At 46.7% G+C, this 19176-nt stretch overlaps 1 protein-coding gene across 5 annotated transcripts in view; it reads left to right on the forward strand.

The window, feature by feature from the left end:
- AP2B1 (adaptor-related protein complex 2, beta 1 subunit) overlaps positions 1-19176 on the forward strand; it is an 84147-nt gene that overhangs the window by 50523 nt on the left and 14448 nt on the right. For 4 of the 5 annotated variants that reach the window (XM_014953162.1, XM_014953163.1, XM_014953161.1 and 1 more), the window contains exons 15-18: positions 4072-4113; positions 6007-6153; positions 7434-7579; positions 10089-10218. In XM_014953162.1, the coding sequence (XP_014808648.1) occupies positions 4072-4113; positions 6007-6153; positions 7434-7579; positions 10089-10218 (465 nt within the window). The remainder of the gene's footprint in view (positions 1-4071; positions 4114-6006; positions 6154-7433; positions 7580-10088; positions 10219-19176) is intronic. The other variant, XM_014953165.1, reaches the window with a different exon arrangement.

Below are 19176 nucleotides of genomic sequence, written 5' to 3' on the forward strand. Positions count from 1 at the left end.
CCACGGAGCTGAAATTGCAGGGTAGATGCTCTTCAACTGCAGAGCAGCCGCAACGCCATCCGAGCCAACTAATGCACAGTAAAGATCCTGATGCAGTTTTGGAAAAGAGGTGCTAGTATCAGTTTTGTTGATATCGGGTCAAGCTCAGCCTCTTCCTTAAACCCACGTGGCTGCTTGAGTGCTGTTATGGCAGGATGGGTTTGGAGGGAATAAAGAGAATTCCTGTTTGAAGAACTTTGGCCAAAGGCTCCCTGTTCATTCCCTGCTCATCTCCTGAAGCTGGCAGCTCCTCATCCTGGACAGAAGCTTTGTGCTCTTCAACAAGGGGCAAGCCTGCCAACTTTGGGCTCAGGATCAGAGCTTTGCAGTGCCACAAGGTCCCCTTGGCCATCAAGTGGCGACCCTCGTCCACCCCACCTTCATAACGAGCATTTCAGTCTGGGTAGGGCTGGCAGCTGTATCCACGTGGTCCTCTCCACCACGGGGCTGTTACCTGCTCCCATGTGAGGCAGGTTCACGTTGTCCTTCTGACGTGAGATGAATGGAAATGGTTAACTCGAGCTGCCAGCCCTGGGGAATTGGTTCAGCAGCGCTTCATGCCTGACTAATATCTGCTTCTTTCCTTCTGCACTCTGCCTGTCACTCCAGATGGGAGAGGACACTCCGTGGGTAATTGGTTCCTGTTCCCTCTGTCTTCCTCCTTCCCTCTTACTCACACGCGTCGCTGTTACCGTCTCTTCCATCGGTTTGAGTTTGGGATAAAGTTAAGTCTTGGGCATCTTGCAGGAGGTTTGGGTAAACCAAAACTGTAGTTTCTGGGTGGGAAAAGCTTTGGTGCTGTGGGAGGGTGACAGGCAAGAAAAATGGAGAAAGGGACTTCAGTGCTGCTGCAGTGGGTATTGCATCCCGGATCTGATGTGGAATTGATTAGTTATTAGCTTTACCCCCTCTAATTCCTGTTGGAGTTAGATATGTTGTCACTTCTCTTTTCAGTACACAGGTAGAGCCAGCTCTGTAGGGACCTGAGGACGCTGCTGACTCCTTGGAGGTTGCTCTGTGGCTTCGTAGCACACATCTGCAGCGCTGGGTCCTGAGCGCAGGAGCCAAGAGAGTAGCAGACCCCTCCTAAAAATAAAGCAGGACTTCAGGAGGAGCAGAGGAGGATTGGAAAAAACATCTTTTCTACCACAAAGCAGAGATATTGGGTGAAATCTAGAAATGCAAAGAGGCTCATGGTGAATCCTCTGAGCCAGTGAGGTTTTTTTCTCCACCTTGTAGGGGGTGAGAGCTGGAATCTCAACTCGAGACAAGCAATAAATCCAAATTCTACTTTTCCCCCAAGGCCTGAGAGCTAGGGAGAATGGAAGACTCCTAGATAGCTTGAGGAACCCCAATATGTCATTCCTTTCCTCCTTCACAGTGAGTGCATGCAGATACTGGTGTACAGGGTTTCTTCGAGGCTGGATTCCTAGCCTGCAGCTTCTTATGATGAGTGTAGTAGGAAATGCTAGAATAGTTAACATCTGGCTTGATTATGCAGAATTATTCAGTCATTTCCATAATACCCTTTGTAAAACGCTTGCTGCTTATCAAGTCTTTCTTCTGCTTCAGACAACAGGACCAGAAATCGTCCCTGCATACAATAATATCTGGAAATGAACTGGATTATTTACCTTTTTTTCTTTTCCCCTGGACTTCACTGCCTGTCAGTACAAAGTGTGAAGTTCATCTGCCCGCGAGACTATGAATAGGGATGAGGTGTAATAGTTGCATTTATTACTCCTCAGTGAGCCAGTAACAAGATGTAAATGATCTACGTTAATCTACAACATGGCTTGGCTTGAAGAGAGGTCTGTAGAACAAAACTCTGCTCTGCCAGGCTGTTTCAGTGGGGGAGACCTGACAATGTAATAAGCCCTATTTTATAAGCTCAATATTAATTGGATTTGCATCCTCTGGCTGGCTTCCTTTGGTCTGTGACTGATCCTCCTTTAACTTTGGAATCACTCACTCATATCTGTTATCTCTTCAGTAAGCTAAGAAAACCCGGACTTGGGTTGCTGTGTGAAGATGTGGCTGTTGCAGAAAAATCAGGGATGTCCCATGGATTTCTGCCATGGCCTCAAGTAGGGATAAACTGAGGCTCTCAGAGGAAAAAAAGCTCTTAAGGCTTCTTAACAAAAGGCAAATTGTGTGTGATTTGTACTTGTCTAACACCTACTTAGAGTAGCTAATGTTGTATCAGGTGGCTCCTATGGGGACCAGGGGAAGCAGAGATGCCAGGGAATGAAGGGGGATCCAGAAAAATGCAGAGATTTGTCAAATTTTGCAGGTTTTTTTGATGGCTTGTTACCATCCAGTAAGTCACTGCCTTGGCAACTCCACTGCTGTTCTCAAGGCATTTTATCCCTTTTATCTGTGCTCTGAGGGAGCGCAGGATGAAGCTTTATGGTGTCTCTTGACCAGTGTAAAGTACATTTGCCAGGAGGTCGCTGGGGAGCAGGCTGGTGGGGACCAGAACAAAGTTAAATTTTGAAGTCTTATACAGAAGGAAGTGGTTGGAGCCTCTTTGGCTCTAAGCACGTGGGCTCCTGGGGGCTTCTGCTTGAGCTATATGTTGCATTTTTTTTCAATATCTCGACACATCAGTGTATATTTGAACAACATACCTAGAGTCTTTGTTGACCCAGTGTGTCAAATGCTTTTTTTTAAAGCAAACAAACTCCCCAAACCCTAATCCAAGTGGAAGAGCGAAGCCATCCACGAGGTGAGCTGTGTTGTTCTAGTCTATTAGTCCAGCCTTTTCCCTGGCTCCTGCCTCACCCCAGCCCTTGCTTCCTCCTCCTTTGGTCTGAGTGTGACCAAAAAGCCACCCCTGCACTAGGCAAAAAAAACACCACAGTCTTCTGAACAAAAGCCCAGGACAGAGATAAGCCTGGAGAGGTCTCTGTAGTGAGTAACCGCTGCAGATCTGTGCTTGTTTCCTCCTGGCTATCAGTCATCTGTGAGTCCTTTATACATATTCACAGGAGTGATGTTGTACTCGGAAACGGCGCTTGTAGCCAGCTCTGGAGTCTGTCCTGATCACTGGATTCTCTCAAGCGTGTAGAATGGTGTGGATGTTTTAAAAAAAAATTTAAAAAAAAATTAAAAATGGGCTTTATCACTGAGAGAAGTGGTCTGGGTGCTTTGTAAAGGGAGTTCGTGGTAGGACAGCTTCTAGGTGGGCTGCAGGATGGATTGGCAGAAGGGCTCTGGGGAGGATTTGGTGTTCACGGAGGGTTGCGCGGGTGGTACACGGTGGCTATTTCGGGTGCTTCAAACTGTAGCTGTGTAGCTTGGCAGAGATGGTGACTGAAATATCCTGGTGCACCGTAAGGTCTCTCTACTATTTGAGTGGCCCGTTAGATCATGAAGGTGGTTTTTTTTTTCCTGTGCAAGGGAGGAGAGCATCTTCAGAGGGAAGACAAAGCCCACCTAGGTGAGCTGTTGTGAGCTGTTGCAGCAGCCGGCACGCAGCCCGCTCTCTTTCTTCCCTGTCATTGAAAAGAGCCGCATGTCAGAGGAACGGAGCCAAGATGCATCGTGTCTTCCCGTAGCTCCTACCCGTTCCCTAGAAATCTAAAGCTTTCGGGAAGCGAGCTTCCTGTCAGTTTTATTTTTATTCCATTTCACGGTTACCCCACTGGGTTTTGTGGAGCTGCTCAGGGCTGCTGGCAGCCGGGGCGGTGGGTTGAAGGAAAGCGTTGATGCATGAAACACGGAGAATTGTGCAGAATTTGTGGTGCGGATTGATGGGGGGGGGGATGAGGTTTTGTTCTTATTAACCTGCAAAATGCTCCTGTCCGCTGTAGGTGCGTGGGCTAGTTCTCCAAATAGCTCTGCTCATGTAACAGTAAAAAAAAACCCAACCAAACCCCAACCCTCTGTTCGCTGTGCTTTCCCATCATGGCGTTTCTCTCTGTCCTGTGCACGGCGAGCGAGGGGGACACCTGAGCTCCCCTCCCGCCATCTGACACTTGGCTTAAATGAACTCGGTCTTTCTCTCCTCTCTCTCCTTCTCTCTTGCAGCTTGGCAGTGACCTTGGCGGGGGCATTGGAGGAAGCCCGGCAGTAAGTGCCATTCCGTTTTTTCCCCCCCACCCCCCGATTTTAAAAAGCTGCTCAAAGCTCAGGGTTTTTTTAAACGCAACCTCACCTGCTACGTGCCGGAAGATGCTTAAATCCCTGAGGATGGTTGAAAATGGACAACTGCAACCAAAACACACAGGTCCCACCCTATGTTGCTTTGAGGCCAGCTGTCACCTGGGCTTCCCTAAGAGCAGCCAGGGCCGGAGCTGCTGACTCTGTCTGCTTAGCTCTTCTCTCTCAGAGCTTGTAGTTTGAGCACCAGTGCTAACACGGGCAGTACCCCAGTCCTTGTGCAACCGCTTTGGTAGCTGAAAGGCCAAGGATGCTTATCTCTCTACTTGCAAAGCCTGTTCTGCTGTAACCCTAACCCAGCCTCACCACAGGCTTGTCTGAACTCAGTGCTTTTCTCCTCCCAAAAACCACATAAGATTTTTCCTGGATGTCAGATTCAGGTGATTTGAGCTTTCCTGCTACGCGTGGTCAGTGCTGAACTCTGCCTGCCACCGGCTGCCTTCTCTGTGCCTGTGCTTTGTGAGTGTCCCAGTGCCTGGAGTGCTTGCCCAGGATGTGGGAGACTTTCAGGCTGCTTCCCAAGCACCCTTGGCTTCAGATGCACACCGGCTTCTTCCAGGAAAGCATGGGGAAAGGATGCAAGATGCCTTGGAGACATGGTGGGCAGGAGGCAGCGTGCCTCCAACCCACAGACAAAAGCAGTCTCCTGGAGAAAGCTCCAGTCCCTCTTCCCAGGACTCTGTAGCCAGTAATTCAGTGAGGAAAGTATACTCAGTTCTGGAGTGAGGGCTCTTCAGAGACCCTTATTATGGCTGCAGTCATTCTTTCTCCTCCTTTCCCTGTGAATCTTGCATTCCTTTCTAACTTCAGCATGACGCAGAGGAGAGCCGGTGGTACAGGACACCTGTAGCCCCCAGGCAGCGCACACCAGGACATGGGAGATACTTATTCTGCAGAGATCATCCCTGCAAAGCCAGGTCTCTGCCTTTCTGGGCCAGCAGAAACCCACCGAACAATTCTGTAAAACCACTGGTCTTCCCTCTCCTAAGGGTTGGTGGAAACACCACATCTCAGCTGCTTTCCTGAACACAGAACAGCACTGAGACTTCAGACCCAGAGCAGTGACCAGTATTTCCTATATCATTCTGCCTGTGAATCCTCTTCTCAGGCATGTAATTCTTTTTGCTCACAGTAAAGAGGAGAATTTGGGAGCTTAACTTGAGTGTGAATGTCCCAACTGGAGCTGGGCACCTAAAGGTTAATATCCCATTTTGGTGCCCTCATTTTAAGTCCTGAGAGGGAAGGATTGCCCTTTTTCCAGAAAGGTTGTCTTCTGACAGGCAGAGACAACTAGTTCTGCTTCAGATAATGAACTTTTTGGACCACGGTGCTGAGAATGAAGAGCTCTGGCTTTGGGTGTGGAGTACACAATACGGTCATGACTCCCTTGCTGTCTCTGGATATGCAAAATTTTGCAGGTTCCTGAAGACTGTCATAGTTGGGGGAAGATTGGAAGCAATTTTTTCTTTTCCCTGGGTTTATGTAGTGTAGATCCACAAGGCATATTGTCTTTATGAGAAGAAGAGGTGAAGAAGAAAGATTCCTCTACAGTGGGAATAGATAACTGGAGCTATAAAAATTATGTTAAAGCCATTGCATGGTTGAGGTGACAGCCGAGTGTAGGGATTAGTTGCCAAGAGCTTTGGAATTCAAATGCATTATTTAGCAGTATTGATAATTCAGCAGGGAAGCTGCAAACGGCTTTAAAATATTTAGGATATTGCCCGAGTCCATGCTTTATTTAATAAATAGTGTTCTTCATACGTGATGCTAATCAGTGCCTGTTCTTTCTACCTCCTCCAGGTGGGGCAGACCTACATTCCTTCTTCTGTGCCAGCCACCTTTGCCCCTTCACCCACCCCAGCAGTGGTGAGCAGTGGACTCAATGATCTCTTCGAGCTCTCGTCTGGTATAGGCATGGCTCCTGGAGGATATGTGGCTCCAAAGTCTGTACGTAAGGAAAAGGAATCATCCTGAGTATATTGCCTTCCCTTAGGCTACAAGAAATCTGAGATTGCTCACTTGTCCCCTTTATTGTGGGATTCTGGTGCTATCGAGGCACTTTAGTTCAACTCAGTCCCACTAGGGATGCCCTGGGTTTTTCCCAGGCAGGATAACAGCGTGTTGGAGACCATGTTAGTTACAGACTTCTGGATGGTTGGGTTTTTTTGTTTAGCAGTTCCCTCATTTTGCCTGTAACAATATTACTCTAAAGAATGGCTTATATAAGATAAGAGAATTTAAATTTTGTCAGAGCAGCTTTCCTGGAGACCTACTTCTTAGCAAGTTTCCCCAGGAAACTGAGGGCAGGGTACAATTTGGTACAACTTTCATAGGAGATTCATTTATTTGGAGGAATCCAATGTGACAGTGAAGATAAAATCACGTGCTTGGGATGAGCATGCCGCAGTGTAATGCGGATAAATGCTCTGGTAGTGACAGAGATGGCAGATGCACTGACTGAAGCTTAGTCTGAAGGATTCCTGAGATGCAGAACGTGGTTCTGGTAAGAGGCTGTGGAGCAGCCACGGGGACCTCAGGATTAGCCTTTTGTGCCTGAAAGGGAATAAACAAAAATTAGCACTCTTGTTAAATAGTCAATAGATGAATAAACTAAAGTCATCCTGTGAAATCTAGGATCTCCAGGTACTGCAAAGCTTTTGGTCCTTAGCTGCTTGCAAGTATTACACCATAAATAAGACCAAGTACAAAAGAATTCAGTCGTTTTAAGCAAAGTACTTAATTTTGCACCACTCAAATTGGAGGCTGGAGTTTTCCCACAAAGACAATTTGGGAATCCAGAACCCAGCCAGCTAATCGTATCAGCCCTGTGATTTTATTTGGTTCAAACTTCAGTATTGTCCTGCCTCTAATAGCCCAACAGATCCTGGAGAAGCCTGTCCATCAGCAGACTTGGTGAGTCTCGCATTAGTGTGATGGACACAAGCTTTCACTGTTCCTTGTGCACACTAATGTTATAGTATATTTGAATTCTTATGTGAGTGCTGTGAGCAGGGGTTAGGAGCAGCGAGCTTGTTTCTCATTGGTGAGCTTGATCCTTTCAACACCCCATGTCCTATCTTCCCTCTAGTGTTTCCTTAGCGGTTGTGGGCTTAATGTGCCAACGTAGCTGGATTTCCAAACTGAAGACTTTTGTGTTTGGAAAACTGTGCTTACTTGTTATCTTCAGACCAGACTTCTCATGCTGAATGACATCTCTTCTGCTCAAGGTTTGGTTGCCTGCAGTGAAGGCTAAAGGATTGGAGATCTCGGGTACCTTCAGTCACAGGCAGGGACACATCTACATGGAGATGAACTTTACCAATAAGGCTTTGCAGCACATGACCGACTTTGCCATTCAGTTCAATAAGAACAGGTAAGAAATCAATAGGCTTTGTCCACTACATTAAAAAGATTGTGTGCTCCTATGAAAGGAGTCTGTGTCTACACGGCCAGGTGGAGGGAGAGCTTTTATGTAGGTACATAATGCAGTCATGGAAACAGCTGGATGATCCAGCCCGAGCTCTCCATCACACCACAGTTGTGTGAAAGGGCTGAAAATACAGACTGATAAATCTGAGGAAACAGGCAGCAGACAGTCCCGTTGCTCTCCGAGCTCTGAAACAGCATCTACCCCATTTAATCTCTGCAGAGTTTTAAAGCAGCCCCGTGAGTTGTTAGGCAGGTTAGTAGTTTTATAGCCAGTAAGTGCCCTGAGGAAAACAAGAGCGTAAACAGGCAAGCATCTGAGCTGCACAAGTATCAATCCCTAATGCCTCTACCTCCTGACTTAATTGCTGTGCTGCCCCTCAGACTGTCTGGAAGTATGGGTCTCATTAATAAAGCTAGTTGTCAATGAAGGAATTGCAAGGCAAGAGCCTATAGCACATGTTTTCCCTGTAATTGGCAGCAGAACAATTTTGTCAGAAGGAGCAGCCACTTGAATGTTTAGAGCATACAGATTGTTCTCAGAAACCCGTCTCAGCCAAAAGACATGACATGGCAGTACAGCCCCAGCATCTTCCCACAAATACCCTTCCCAGGCAGAGAAGATTATCCTGTGGTTTGCTCTGTGTTACCTTGAGCAAGGACCAGGCTAGTTCTTACCAAGACTCTAAAGAATATCTTGTGCCTCAAATGTTTCCCATATTTCTTAAGATCCCTTTACTGGAAAAGGGCTCTCTATGCTAAAGATCCACTGCAACCATCTCTTTAATATCACTGTTAGCCTTGCAAATTTGGGATTTCTTGGGACGAATAATATTTACTTACAAAAGACATTATGCTAAGTAAGTCTTAGTAAATGTTCTCCCTGGACTGCTGTATTTTCTGGAGAGTTTTGCTAAGCTGCTATATGCAAATGTTTCATGCAAATTGGCCTGGAAAAAAGCTGTTTTGCTTGTGATTTTTCCCCGTACATGAAGCTGTGTTTTAGCCACACCTACATGGTACTTCTCAAGGATAAGAAGTTTAAATACTGTACAGTAAACCAGCAGTTTCTCCTTTTGCAGAGTATTGGCACATGCTTCATGTACAATCTACTACTATTTACTCTTTTACAAGTATTTTTCTGATGTCACCGGTGCTTTCCACTGTGGCTGGTGCGTTGGAAAGAGATGCAATGGGCTGGCTTTTTAGGTTTAAATATTAAGGTTTGTGACTGGGAAGTTTCTATTGCTTTTCGCCCTCTCCTGTTGCTACTAATGGCGTTCACTGCAGTCTTGGGATAAAGCGTTAAAAAAAAAGAATAAAAAAAAAACTAGCTGGAGCTGTGGTGTGCTGTAATATCCCAGCCACTTAGGAGCAAAACGCAACTTTCTTTTCCCTCTGAGTCTAAGGGAAAACACCAGGGCTTACGTTCCCCAAGGTGAAATGGCTGCAGAAGGCAAATCACGTGGCTAAGCCCCTTGCTGAGAATATTCTTTTTGCAGCTCCCAAGAGCTGAATACTAAGGAGAACAAAGAGTGGGGCATCTACTGGTTTCTGAAAATGACATACCAATACACACGCGGCTGACTCTGTGCAGAGGCAGTATCAATTTTTTAGTGCATAAAATAAAACTCCACACCTCTACCTCTTTGTTCCTGTAAATGCACTATCACCTCTGAGCTAATGTGAATTCTGCTGAAGAGAAATGTGGTCACAAGTGACCAGTAAAAGTCTCTTATGCATCTGCGCTTCCGTCTGCCTTCAGAAAGAAGCCGGTACGTAGCACAGAAGTGTTATGTTAAATTCTAGCTGCTTTTCCTCTTCTCCACACTAAGTAGAAGTGTCTGTGGAATTAAGTGCCTCTTGGTCTGAAGGGGCAAGTAAACATTTGCTTTGCCGTGGTGGTGAATGTCCTCAGTTGAAGGAGTCTCAAATCAAGCAACAGAGCCAGATGCTGTCATTCGGGACCAGGCAGCTGCCTGCATTGATTCATTTGTTCTGCTCTGCTCTTGTACAAACTGTGTGCTCCTCCCTGACTATTTGTTCTGTGTTGGCTCCAGTTCCTTCCTCCAGAGCTCCCAATGATATAGCAGCCATGCAGGGTGTGATATACTCTACTCTGCAGCTCTGTGAGAGGAGCCAGGAGACCTGTGTCTGAGTCCAGGTGCTGCTCCTTGCTGGGCTGGCCACTGCCCAGCATGTAGACCAGTGCCATGAAGGTAATGGGAGGGTTCCCTGATGCTGGTCCCATGGGAAGGATGGTGCATGTTGTCAAGGACACTGGCCTGATTGAGTTTCCTGTGCCTTGTCCTACTTTGAGTATCTGCTGGTTTGATCTGTCTTCCTCCCCTGGAGTAACAGCAGGGGCAGCTCAGGAGTAATGGGAGACAAAGAGGGAACAGGTTGGGCCAATGCAGTACTTGTCTCATCACCTCTTTTTTTTCCCTCTTGCCCAGCTTCGGGGTCATCCCCAGCACCCCACTGGCCATTCACACGCCTCTGATGCCGAACCAAAGTATTGATGTCTCCCTGCCCCTCAACACCCTGGGACCAGTCATGAAAATGGAGCCTCTGAACAACCTCCAGGTAAAGATTGTCTCGTTTGGGGTAAGGGGACGATCAGCAGGTGCTCAGCCCAGTTTGTTTGGCTCAACACGATGTGTCAAGACCCCGGTAACAAAATACCATGTGTATAGAGTAAGCAGGCAGACCTCGTGGATGTGGGCCATGAGTCTGGTGAAAACTTCTTCCTGTTCCTCTTTCTGGTCTCTTCCAGGAGGACTGAAGCAGACGTTTCTTGAATTTTATGAGGTTTGCCTTTTCAAGCACCTCAGACTTGCTGTTTGTATCTGTGTAGATTAAGGTCTTTATCTGCTCCAGTAACACTTCTGGGCGTGAGTTTTGGTTGTGCTTTTGAACTGGAGCTGGTCTGAACAGAGAAAGTGTGTGTCTGTGGTGGAGCAGGCAGCGAGAGCTGTCAGCAAGAATGGAAGCAATTAAAGGAATTGCAGGAAAGACAGCAACTGCTGAGTGATTAATATTTCTCTAGTGCTCTTAACTTCCCAGGGTGCTTTACAAAGGCATTGGCACATCCCTGCCCCAGATAGCTTAATCCAAGGCAAACAAAATGTGTTCCAGGAAAGGCAGAGGAGAAGTGACGTGAGCACCTCATGTTTCATTAATGAGGCTGTTGGTGCGTGTCAGGGACAGCATTCCCTAGAAGAGGCTTTTTATCAGATTGAGCTGCCAAACTGATAAAGGCCTGACAGATCCAGGGAGATGGTCCCCTCTGGTTTGGACCAGAGACTGTCTCTGTCAGTCCTGCTGTGCCTTGGGGGTGTTGGTCTTGAAGAACTCATCAGGCAGACACTTGTCCCTGGAGGGAGGCACTGTGGAGCTGAGCTCAGTCAGTGACTCCTGCCTCCGCTCGGTGTAGCTGGGTCCTCCAGGATGATTTTCCCAGTATCCCAAAAGTGCAGCTAACTCACACCATGTCTCGCTTGCCTCAAGCCTCCAGGAGACAGAACTAGGCTGGGTTCCTGTAGTGTAGCAGCCCAGAGAGGGGAATATTTTGAAGCAGCTCATTCTCTTTTTAGATTAAGAGAATGCAATGGAAGTTACTATTTATTCTGCCTGAGCAACTGTTTTTTTTCCCCTTCTTTTGACTTCCATTCTGAGGCTTATGACTTATTGATGAGTCTTTGGGCAAACAGCTCGAAATAGCTTCTTTGGCGCTCAAACGAGCAGTCCTACACTCCGGCTCCGAGCTCCGTCATGCGACAGGGAACGAATCACATGTGCTTGTCTTCCACAGAGGGCCCTTCCAGCTTGTGGGAAAGCTGGATTCCCTCCGCGTCCACGTCGTGAGGATGTGGTTGCAGCACCATGGTAAAATCCGCCGCCTCCTCTGAAGGAAATTTGGAAGTCTCTAGGAGGTGACAGTCCCGATCTGCCTCCCTAATGGGGGACTCTCTCAACGAGTTGCTGGTCCCTTTGATCAGGAAGGAAGTGAAGTATTTGGGTTATTGAATCTCTGAAGGAATCAGAACACGGTTTGTTTCTTGTAGCATCTTCTGCTAGAACAAAGCAAAGGGAAGACATGGGAGGAAACCTCCAGCTACCTTACATTGAGACAGCAGAGCATTCATTAGTGCCAGACTCAGTTGCTAATTTGCTAGCTCTCTCATTGCCATAGAAGTTGGCTGCCCTTTTACAATTGGGGAAGCTGCCATATGGAGTAATAGTATATTTCTCTGCAAAGAGTTGAATCACGATAGCAGATGCCAAGTTAAAAAGAGCACTCCCCTTACTTTTTTGACAGCAGTGGGTTTGATGGAGATCTGTCATTGCCCTGACAGCCAAGGCTCTGGTTTTGTTTGGTGAGTTCATGTAGAAATTATCTGTCTTGAAACATTCAGAAATCGTTTTGGTGACCTACTTAGGGAACAATTTATAGCATAATATAGGAGTAGAGAATACAAATGTTCCTGTATTCATTGAAGAACCAAAACACTCATCAAGTTGAATTTGCTTAATGTGTTTTTTCTGAGCTGGGGAACTTTGAAGTAGATGCAGGGCTGGTTTGAACCTGAGGACCTTATGTTCATCTCCTATTCTGGTGGGGGTTTTTTGTTTTAGTAACAAGAAAAATAAGTCCTGAAGTAACCAAACTGATAGCTTTCAACTTTTTGTCATGTTAATTAGAAACTTCAAAGACTAGTTGTACATTCCTTAGGCAACTATTTCAGAAGTAATGAATTCAAGTCTTGTTCAGGTTATTTTTACTACCATTTCTAATCTTTCACCCAATACAGCTGGTCTAATCTTAACATTTGTTATCATGGAAAGGAGCTAAAATATTTGACAAGTTAACAAAAAAAGCCATTTTTACAGGAAGATGAGGAAGACAGAAATATTTTCAGAGGCTTACTTGGGTAAAATATAACTATGATTCCCAACTGAAAAGTCTTCTGTTTGCCAGTCACATTGCGTCTGGCGGTAATGAATAGCAGGCTTCTCCCTCCCATCCCCAAGCAGTGATGATAATTTGACTGATAATCTGACCCCTTGGCTCAGATTCAATGCCCAGTCAAGCAAGCTGGAGTTAGACTGGGCCCAGCAGTGTGGGGCTGAACAGGCTCCATCTCTGCTCTCTGCTTCGTCTCTCTTTTACCTCTTGCAGATTACAAAGCTGTTGTCAGAATGCCTTTGGGATGTGCCTGTTGCTAAAGGGAATCTGACTTTGGTTATTTGCGTGCTGCTGGCTTCTGACTTCTGCTGGGGACACTCTTGCAGTGCCTTGTCAGCGTTTTGGAGGCTGCCTGGCACTTGTGGGTGCTGTGTCACCCTGCCCAGAGCTCTGTCTGCAGGACACAGCGCTCGTAAGCGATCATGAGCTCTTGCCCAAAGGTGTGTGAGAGGTTGTGTTGAGCTTCATAAATATTTGATGGCCATGACTCATTTGCCAGCCAGGGCAATGGTTCTAGTAGTCGTACAGGCTTGTTTGGGTCCTGCAGTTGCCTTTTCATAGTCAGAGCATCAGAGCCCTCTGGCATGTAGGCTGTCAGGCTTGTTCCTGGTGGAAGACATAGGGTTAATGAGGTGTTTTGACACCACGTGTATGAGAACTTGAGCTCTCAAATAGCAAAATAGGTTCTGAAACAGGGTTTTCCATTGATGAGGAATCTTCTTTGCAGATACTCTTCAGCTTCAAGTCAAATTTGGAATAAGAGAACGGCTGGGATGAAAACCTTTCTATGCTTAAGAGAACCACTGTTCCTAATAAATGGCCTTTCAGGGGCTGTGACATCAGAACACCCCATTTGCCCATTTGGGTCCATGTGAATTGTCCCCCTAACCCTGGAAATGGGTGACTTGGAGCCAGCCTCTTGCGGGGTTTGGAGCTCAGGCCTGGCCTGTCATGGCACAAATATGGCTGTTTCTTTTGTGAGATGATAACTGTTTGCAGGAGACCATACAATCAAAAACAAGTTGCAGGGACTCCCAGAGCAGCAGTGAGTTTGCCTGAGCTCAGAGTGTTGCCATTCTCTTGGGACCCACATTCAAATTTGATAATAAATGTGTTGCATTCCCCAGTGTTACCTGCTGCCAGGGCTGTTTGTTGCAGGCTCTGAGCGTGCAACTGGAAGAAGCACAGCCTCCAAAAATGCCCATGGAAGGACCTGGCCAGTGTTGAAAGGGAAGGATCTGCCAGCTGCCCTTCTTCCTGAAAAGTGACCCTTGGAAACGCAGACCTCTCCCTTGCTGCTGAGCAGTGTGAGGTGCAGAATGCTTTTATTTCTTCCAACGAGTTTGGCAACACATTTGTAAAAAGGCAGATGAAGGTGCAGCTTCTTCATTAAGAAGAGATTGGGCTCGCTAATGCAGTAGATCATATTTGTCCTCCTGCACTCAGTTCTGCTGTAACTCCTCACCTCTGCTCCTCCACTCCCCAGGGTCTCGCTTGCAACGCAGAACCCCTGGAGCTCTCATTCATCAGAAGTGTTAATGTATCTCGGGTCACAGATGCAGAGCTCTCGGTACTTGGAAACAGATTTCACACATTCAGCTCTCCATAAAAACAAGGCTGAGAATCAGTGTGAGCAGCCAGTCCAGCCAGCAGGTGTTCTCCCTTCAGAGCCGGCTTGATAAATGGCACAATATCTGCCTGGGTGGGAGCTCTGTCAAAATTACTGGCCCAAGCACCACAGAATGGCCTTGGGTGGCTGGATGTGGAAGGTACTTTCTTAGGTTTGTTGCCTGGGTTATTTTTTTAACAGCCTCTACCAGGGAGAGTCTTACTCCAGCAGAGAACCCTCCTGGGAGCTCCTGGAATTAAGGACTCGGATCACAGCTTGGCGTCTGCGGCCGGTTCCTAGCTCGGCTGCAGAAGGCTGTTGGCTTGCTGATTAAGGGCAGGTCTGCCACATGGTCCTGCACATTTAATAAAATGTACATTTTGAACTTCCAAGTACAGCCAGGCGCACAGGAGAGTGGAACCTTCCTGGTAGCTGGCTGTTCCCTGGCCGTGGATGTCGGTGACGTGCTCGGAGATGATGCCCACAGCCGGGGGGGCATCAATCCAGCCTCACTGTCTGCACACTCTGGGCTCCAGGCTTGTGCCTACAGGTAGAGCATCTGGCTGGCAAGATCCCATAGGATCTCCAGCACCCTACCTGTCAAACAAAATGAAGTGAGGGAGCTGTGCTCCCTGGGGGCATCTGACAGCCCGAGCGGCAGACTGTCACACAATAAACCGTGACCTTGTGCTGGCAGAGGTAAAAAAGGCTCTGCAGAGGAGAGTTCTTCTCGCCTTAACAGTTTGGCTGTTACCAGGCTCTAAAGCAAAACCCAACTTGAAGTAAATCCTTAATTTAGTGTAGGTGCTAATGGGATTCCAAGTGGGTATGTTGTGTACTTGCTGCTGATGGAAAGCATCTGTGTTGCTTTCAGACTTGACTTTGAAAGTCGGTTCTTATGCTCAAGTCTGGGATTTAAAGCATCTGAATCCTACACTGTTGAAGAAAATAACTTAGCATTGTTCTTATGAGGTCCTTCTTCCCCAAAATACCGTGTGTTGGCTATCAGAGGGTTGCACTGCGAGAGAGAACATCGGAAGGGTGCTCATGCTGCAGGGTGAGCAAATATGTTCCGGGGGCTATTTGTAGAGGTGCTGCTTCCTCTAGTCAGATCATGAACAAGATGTAAGTGATTGAGAACCCTATTTGTATTTTTAGTGGGCTCACACCTTTTCAGCAGTGAAGCATCACATGAAAATCTGGCACCTTTTGACTTATATCCCTCAGAAGCTTTGTAGGCTGCTTGACTAAATTCACAAGGTAGTAATATTTTTTTTTCCTCCTTTCAAAAAGATCACAGATGGACAGCCATTTTTATTTAAAATGCTTCTGTTTCAACTTTCAAATGTCTGAAGCTGAAGGTCTTGTTAAAGATTTAATAGTTCATGTCCCGGTCGGCAGGTTAAAGCTGCCAAGCCACAGGCAAAGTTAGTCTGGACTGGAGGATTTATTGAGGGCAAGTGGAGGTTCCTTTAAAGAACATCAAACCTGGAGAGACTTCACTGCTACTGGTATCGCTTTAGATGTCATGGGTTGTCTCAGATCCATGTCCCCACCTAAGGAGCACTGGACTTTTTCAGCAAGTGGCTGTTGTTAGTTTCTCACAGTTGCTGGTGTCTATCTGCTTTCTGCCTGCGTTGGCCTTTGTAGGCTGTCAGATGTCATCGGATGCTCCTTGATGTGGCAGTGCAAAGGTTGAAGCATGAGCTTAGGAAGCTGTTATCAACTGGTAGGGTCTCTTAAACTCTTCTTGCTGCAAGTTTCCCCATCTATGTATCTGCAGGTGTCCTTTCATGGGCCTCATCTTGGAGACCACAGTGCTCTCAGTGCATGCCTGGCTGTTTGGGTGGAGTACGTGATGCTCAACTCTGGAAGCAAAGTCTTGAGAAGCTTACCAGTCTTCTCCCAGTGCTATATGTTTAAGGAGACTGTAGCTTTTTTCTTTCCTGTTTGGAAAAGTTATTTGTAACAGCTGTTTTCTGCATCATTACAGGTATTTGCAAGGTGACACGTGATGACATTACTGAACCCAATGATGCAGGCTGGGAGGGAGGCTGGCATGTGGCTTGCTTTCCTTTGCTGGGAAGAAATTGCACTTCAGAGCATCTTAATTGGGTAGCTCTCCAGAGAATAGCCAAAGCAGCTTACTCAGTGTGTTTCTGCAGAGTTGAGAAGCAGGTCAGCAGATACCTTTTTATAGCATTCTTATAACTGCAGGGAGAGGGTTAGCATATTAATTTGGAGTGTGCCTCTAGGACCGTGACTGGTGAGAAGGCACTGCTTCCCAGCCCCTCTTGTGAGAAACTGCTGTTGTATGGCAGCAACGATTAGCCACAAAAGCTAAGTGATCTCTTGTTGTTTTAAGGCAAGGCAATTAATCATCAAATCAGAGTTGGAAAAGATCTTAGGTCATGCAGTGTAGTCCCTCCTATGCTTTGTTGTTTTTTTACAGTTCCTCTTACTGAGAGCATCATCAAGGCTGATTTTAAATACTCCAAGAACTGAAGCTTCTCTCTTCCTCAGGAGAATTTCGTACTGCTTAATAATTCTCACTGACAAGTTTTCCCAGACGTTTAGCCTAAATCTTTCCTCTTCTTGCTCATCTCCATGACTTACATCCAGGCACAGCATCTGGAATAGCTGCAGCGCTGGCCCTTCCCCAGCTCTTTCCCCCCCCCAGATTCAGAGGTGAGTTTTTGGCTACTCATCCAGTCAGTTCAATCCCATTTAGCAGAGGTGAATCACTGAGGTCCATCCATCAATCTGCTTTTGCCCCTCTGGTTTCGGTGCCTCTTGCTCAGACACAGGACGCTCCAACTCATGAGGGTGACACCAGCAGTTGAAGCAAGTGACAGCTCCCCATTACAGGATACCACTTCCTTTTTTTTTTTTTTTTTTTTTTTTCCTATGTTCCCCCATTTAAGAAGCAGGTCAGCAGATACCTTTTTATAGCATTCTTATAACTGCAGGGAGAGGGTTAGCATATTAATTTGGAGTGTGCCTCTAGGACCGTGACTGGTGAGAAGGCACTGCTTCCCAGCCCCTCTTGTGAGAAACTGCTGTTGTATGGCAGCAACGATTAGCCACAAAAGCTAAGTGATCTCTTGTTGTTTTAAGGCAAGGCAATTAATCATCAAATCAGAGTTGGAAAAGATCTTAGGTCATGCAGTGTAGTCCCTCCTATGCTTTGTTGTTTTTTTACAGTTCCTCTTACTGAGAGCATCATCAAGGCTGATTTTAAATACTCCAAGAACTGAAGCTTCTCTCTTCCTCAGGAGAATTTCGTACTGCTTAATAATTCTCACTGACAAGTTTTCCCAGACGTTTAGCCTAAATCTTTCCTCTTCTTGCTCATCTCCATGACTTACATCCAGGCACAGCATCTGGAATAGCTGCAGCGCTGGCCCTTCCCCAGCTCTTTCCCCCCCCCAGATTCAGAGGTGAGTTTTTGGCTACTCATCCAGTCAGTTCAATCCCATTTAGCAGAGGTGAATCACTGAGGTCCATCCATCAATCTGCTTTTGCCCCTCTGGTTTCGGTGCCTCTTGCTCAGACACAGGACGCTCCAACTCATGAGGGTGACACCAGCAGTTGAAGCAAGTGACAGCTCCCCATTACAGGATACCACTTCCTTTTTTTTTTTTTTTTTTTTTTCTCCTAGGTTGCACCATCATTTACATGGTTTTAGTGGGCTTTAAGATAATCCCTTTTTAAGCTGGTTTGCACTGTGGGAATTAAATATAAGCCGCTACCTTTAGTGATGGCTGAAAGCAGAAAACCCACAGGCTGTCACATCTACCCTTCTGCTGTTCTTTGCACTTCTTGGACCTTCCCACTTGCTGGAAGAGTTTGTTCAGGAGCTTGATCTCCTACTACTTGTCCTCTGGCTTGTATGTCTGTCTCATCAGCTGACTTGGTTTGAATTATTGGGTTTATTCCCCTCCCTTGTCTATCTGCAGCTGTTTTTACCAACATTTGGGGGGTGTCTTTCTAAATCTCCCACTACAGGACAATAGATTTTCTCAGCAGAACACTAATGTATGTAATTATTAATGTGAATGGAGTTTGTCTTGGCATAAATCTTTGGAGCAGCAAATTAATTTCCTTGGCTCAGCATTTAGCATGGTCTGGTTTGTGTTTCAGCTGGGTGACAAATTGGAGAACTCCTTCTGGGATTTTTCAAAGGAAACAGGAGCTCAAACAGCTCCTGAAATCCAGGGCTCCACGCACAACCTCAATTTTTAGGTCTCTTTTACAGGCTAAGTTTCCTTCGTTGCAAGCAATGGCAGGTGTCTGCTGCTCTGTACTCCCATGACAGGCTATCGCTGTGCGGGATGATGTGAGGCGAGCGTGAGAGGCATAGAAATAAAGCCCAGAGCTACCTTTTTCTGTGCTATGTTATGACAGTGCACTTTCTCAGACCTCCACTCTGCTCCTGCTGTCAGCTCCAAGCCTGGGGAAAACTAAAAGTGAGATTGCTCTCCGTGTTAGCAGAGTTTAGTGGGTAACGTGGCAAGCACGTGTGATAAAAGGCAATCCGGTGCAGCTCCTTGGGTGGCAGAGCTTAATGACACTGAGAATTAAGCCTTTTGTCAAGTGATCTCTTTTTTTACCTGCCCTGATTGCTCTGTAGCGGGGTTTGCTTCTTCCAGGAATCAACACCCTGCACGTGTTCGTGAAGGTAAAGACAGGAGATTTGGGAGATGCTGCAAGGAAGGTGCAGGCTCTGGACCAGCTTCAGGCTTTCTAGAAAGTGTCCGGGCTGAGCTATGACTAATCAAGGAGTCTGCGTGTTCAGACATGACTGAGAGCTGGGGGTGAAAATAAAGAATACCCAGGGGCTTGGAGCTGAGGAATTGCAAGAGTGAGGTGGCAAAGAGGGAGGATGGAGAAGCTCATGTGTGGTATGACAGACATGACAGTAGAGAGTGTACCTCGGTGGTGGAAGAAGGGATGGGAGGGAGAG

This window comes from Calidris pugnax, unplaced genomic scaffold, assembly GCF_001431845.1.
Source record: "Calidris pugnax isolate Ruff unplaced genomic scaffold, ASM143184v1 scaffold133, whole genome shotgun sequence".
NCBI lineage: Eukaryota > Metazoa > Chordata > Aves > Charadriiformes > Scolopacidae > Calidris > Calidris pugnax.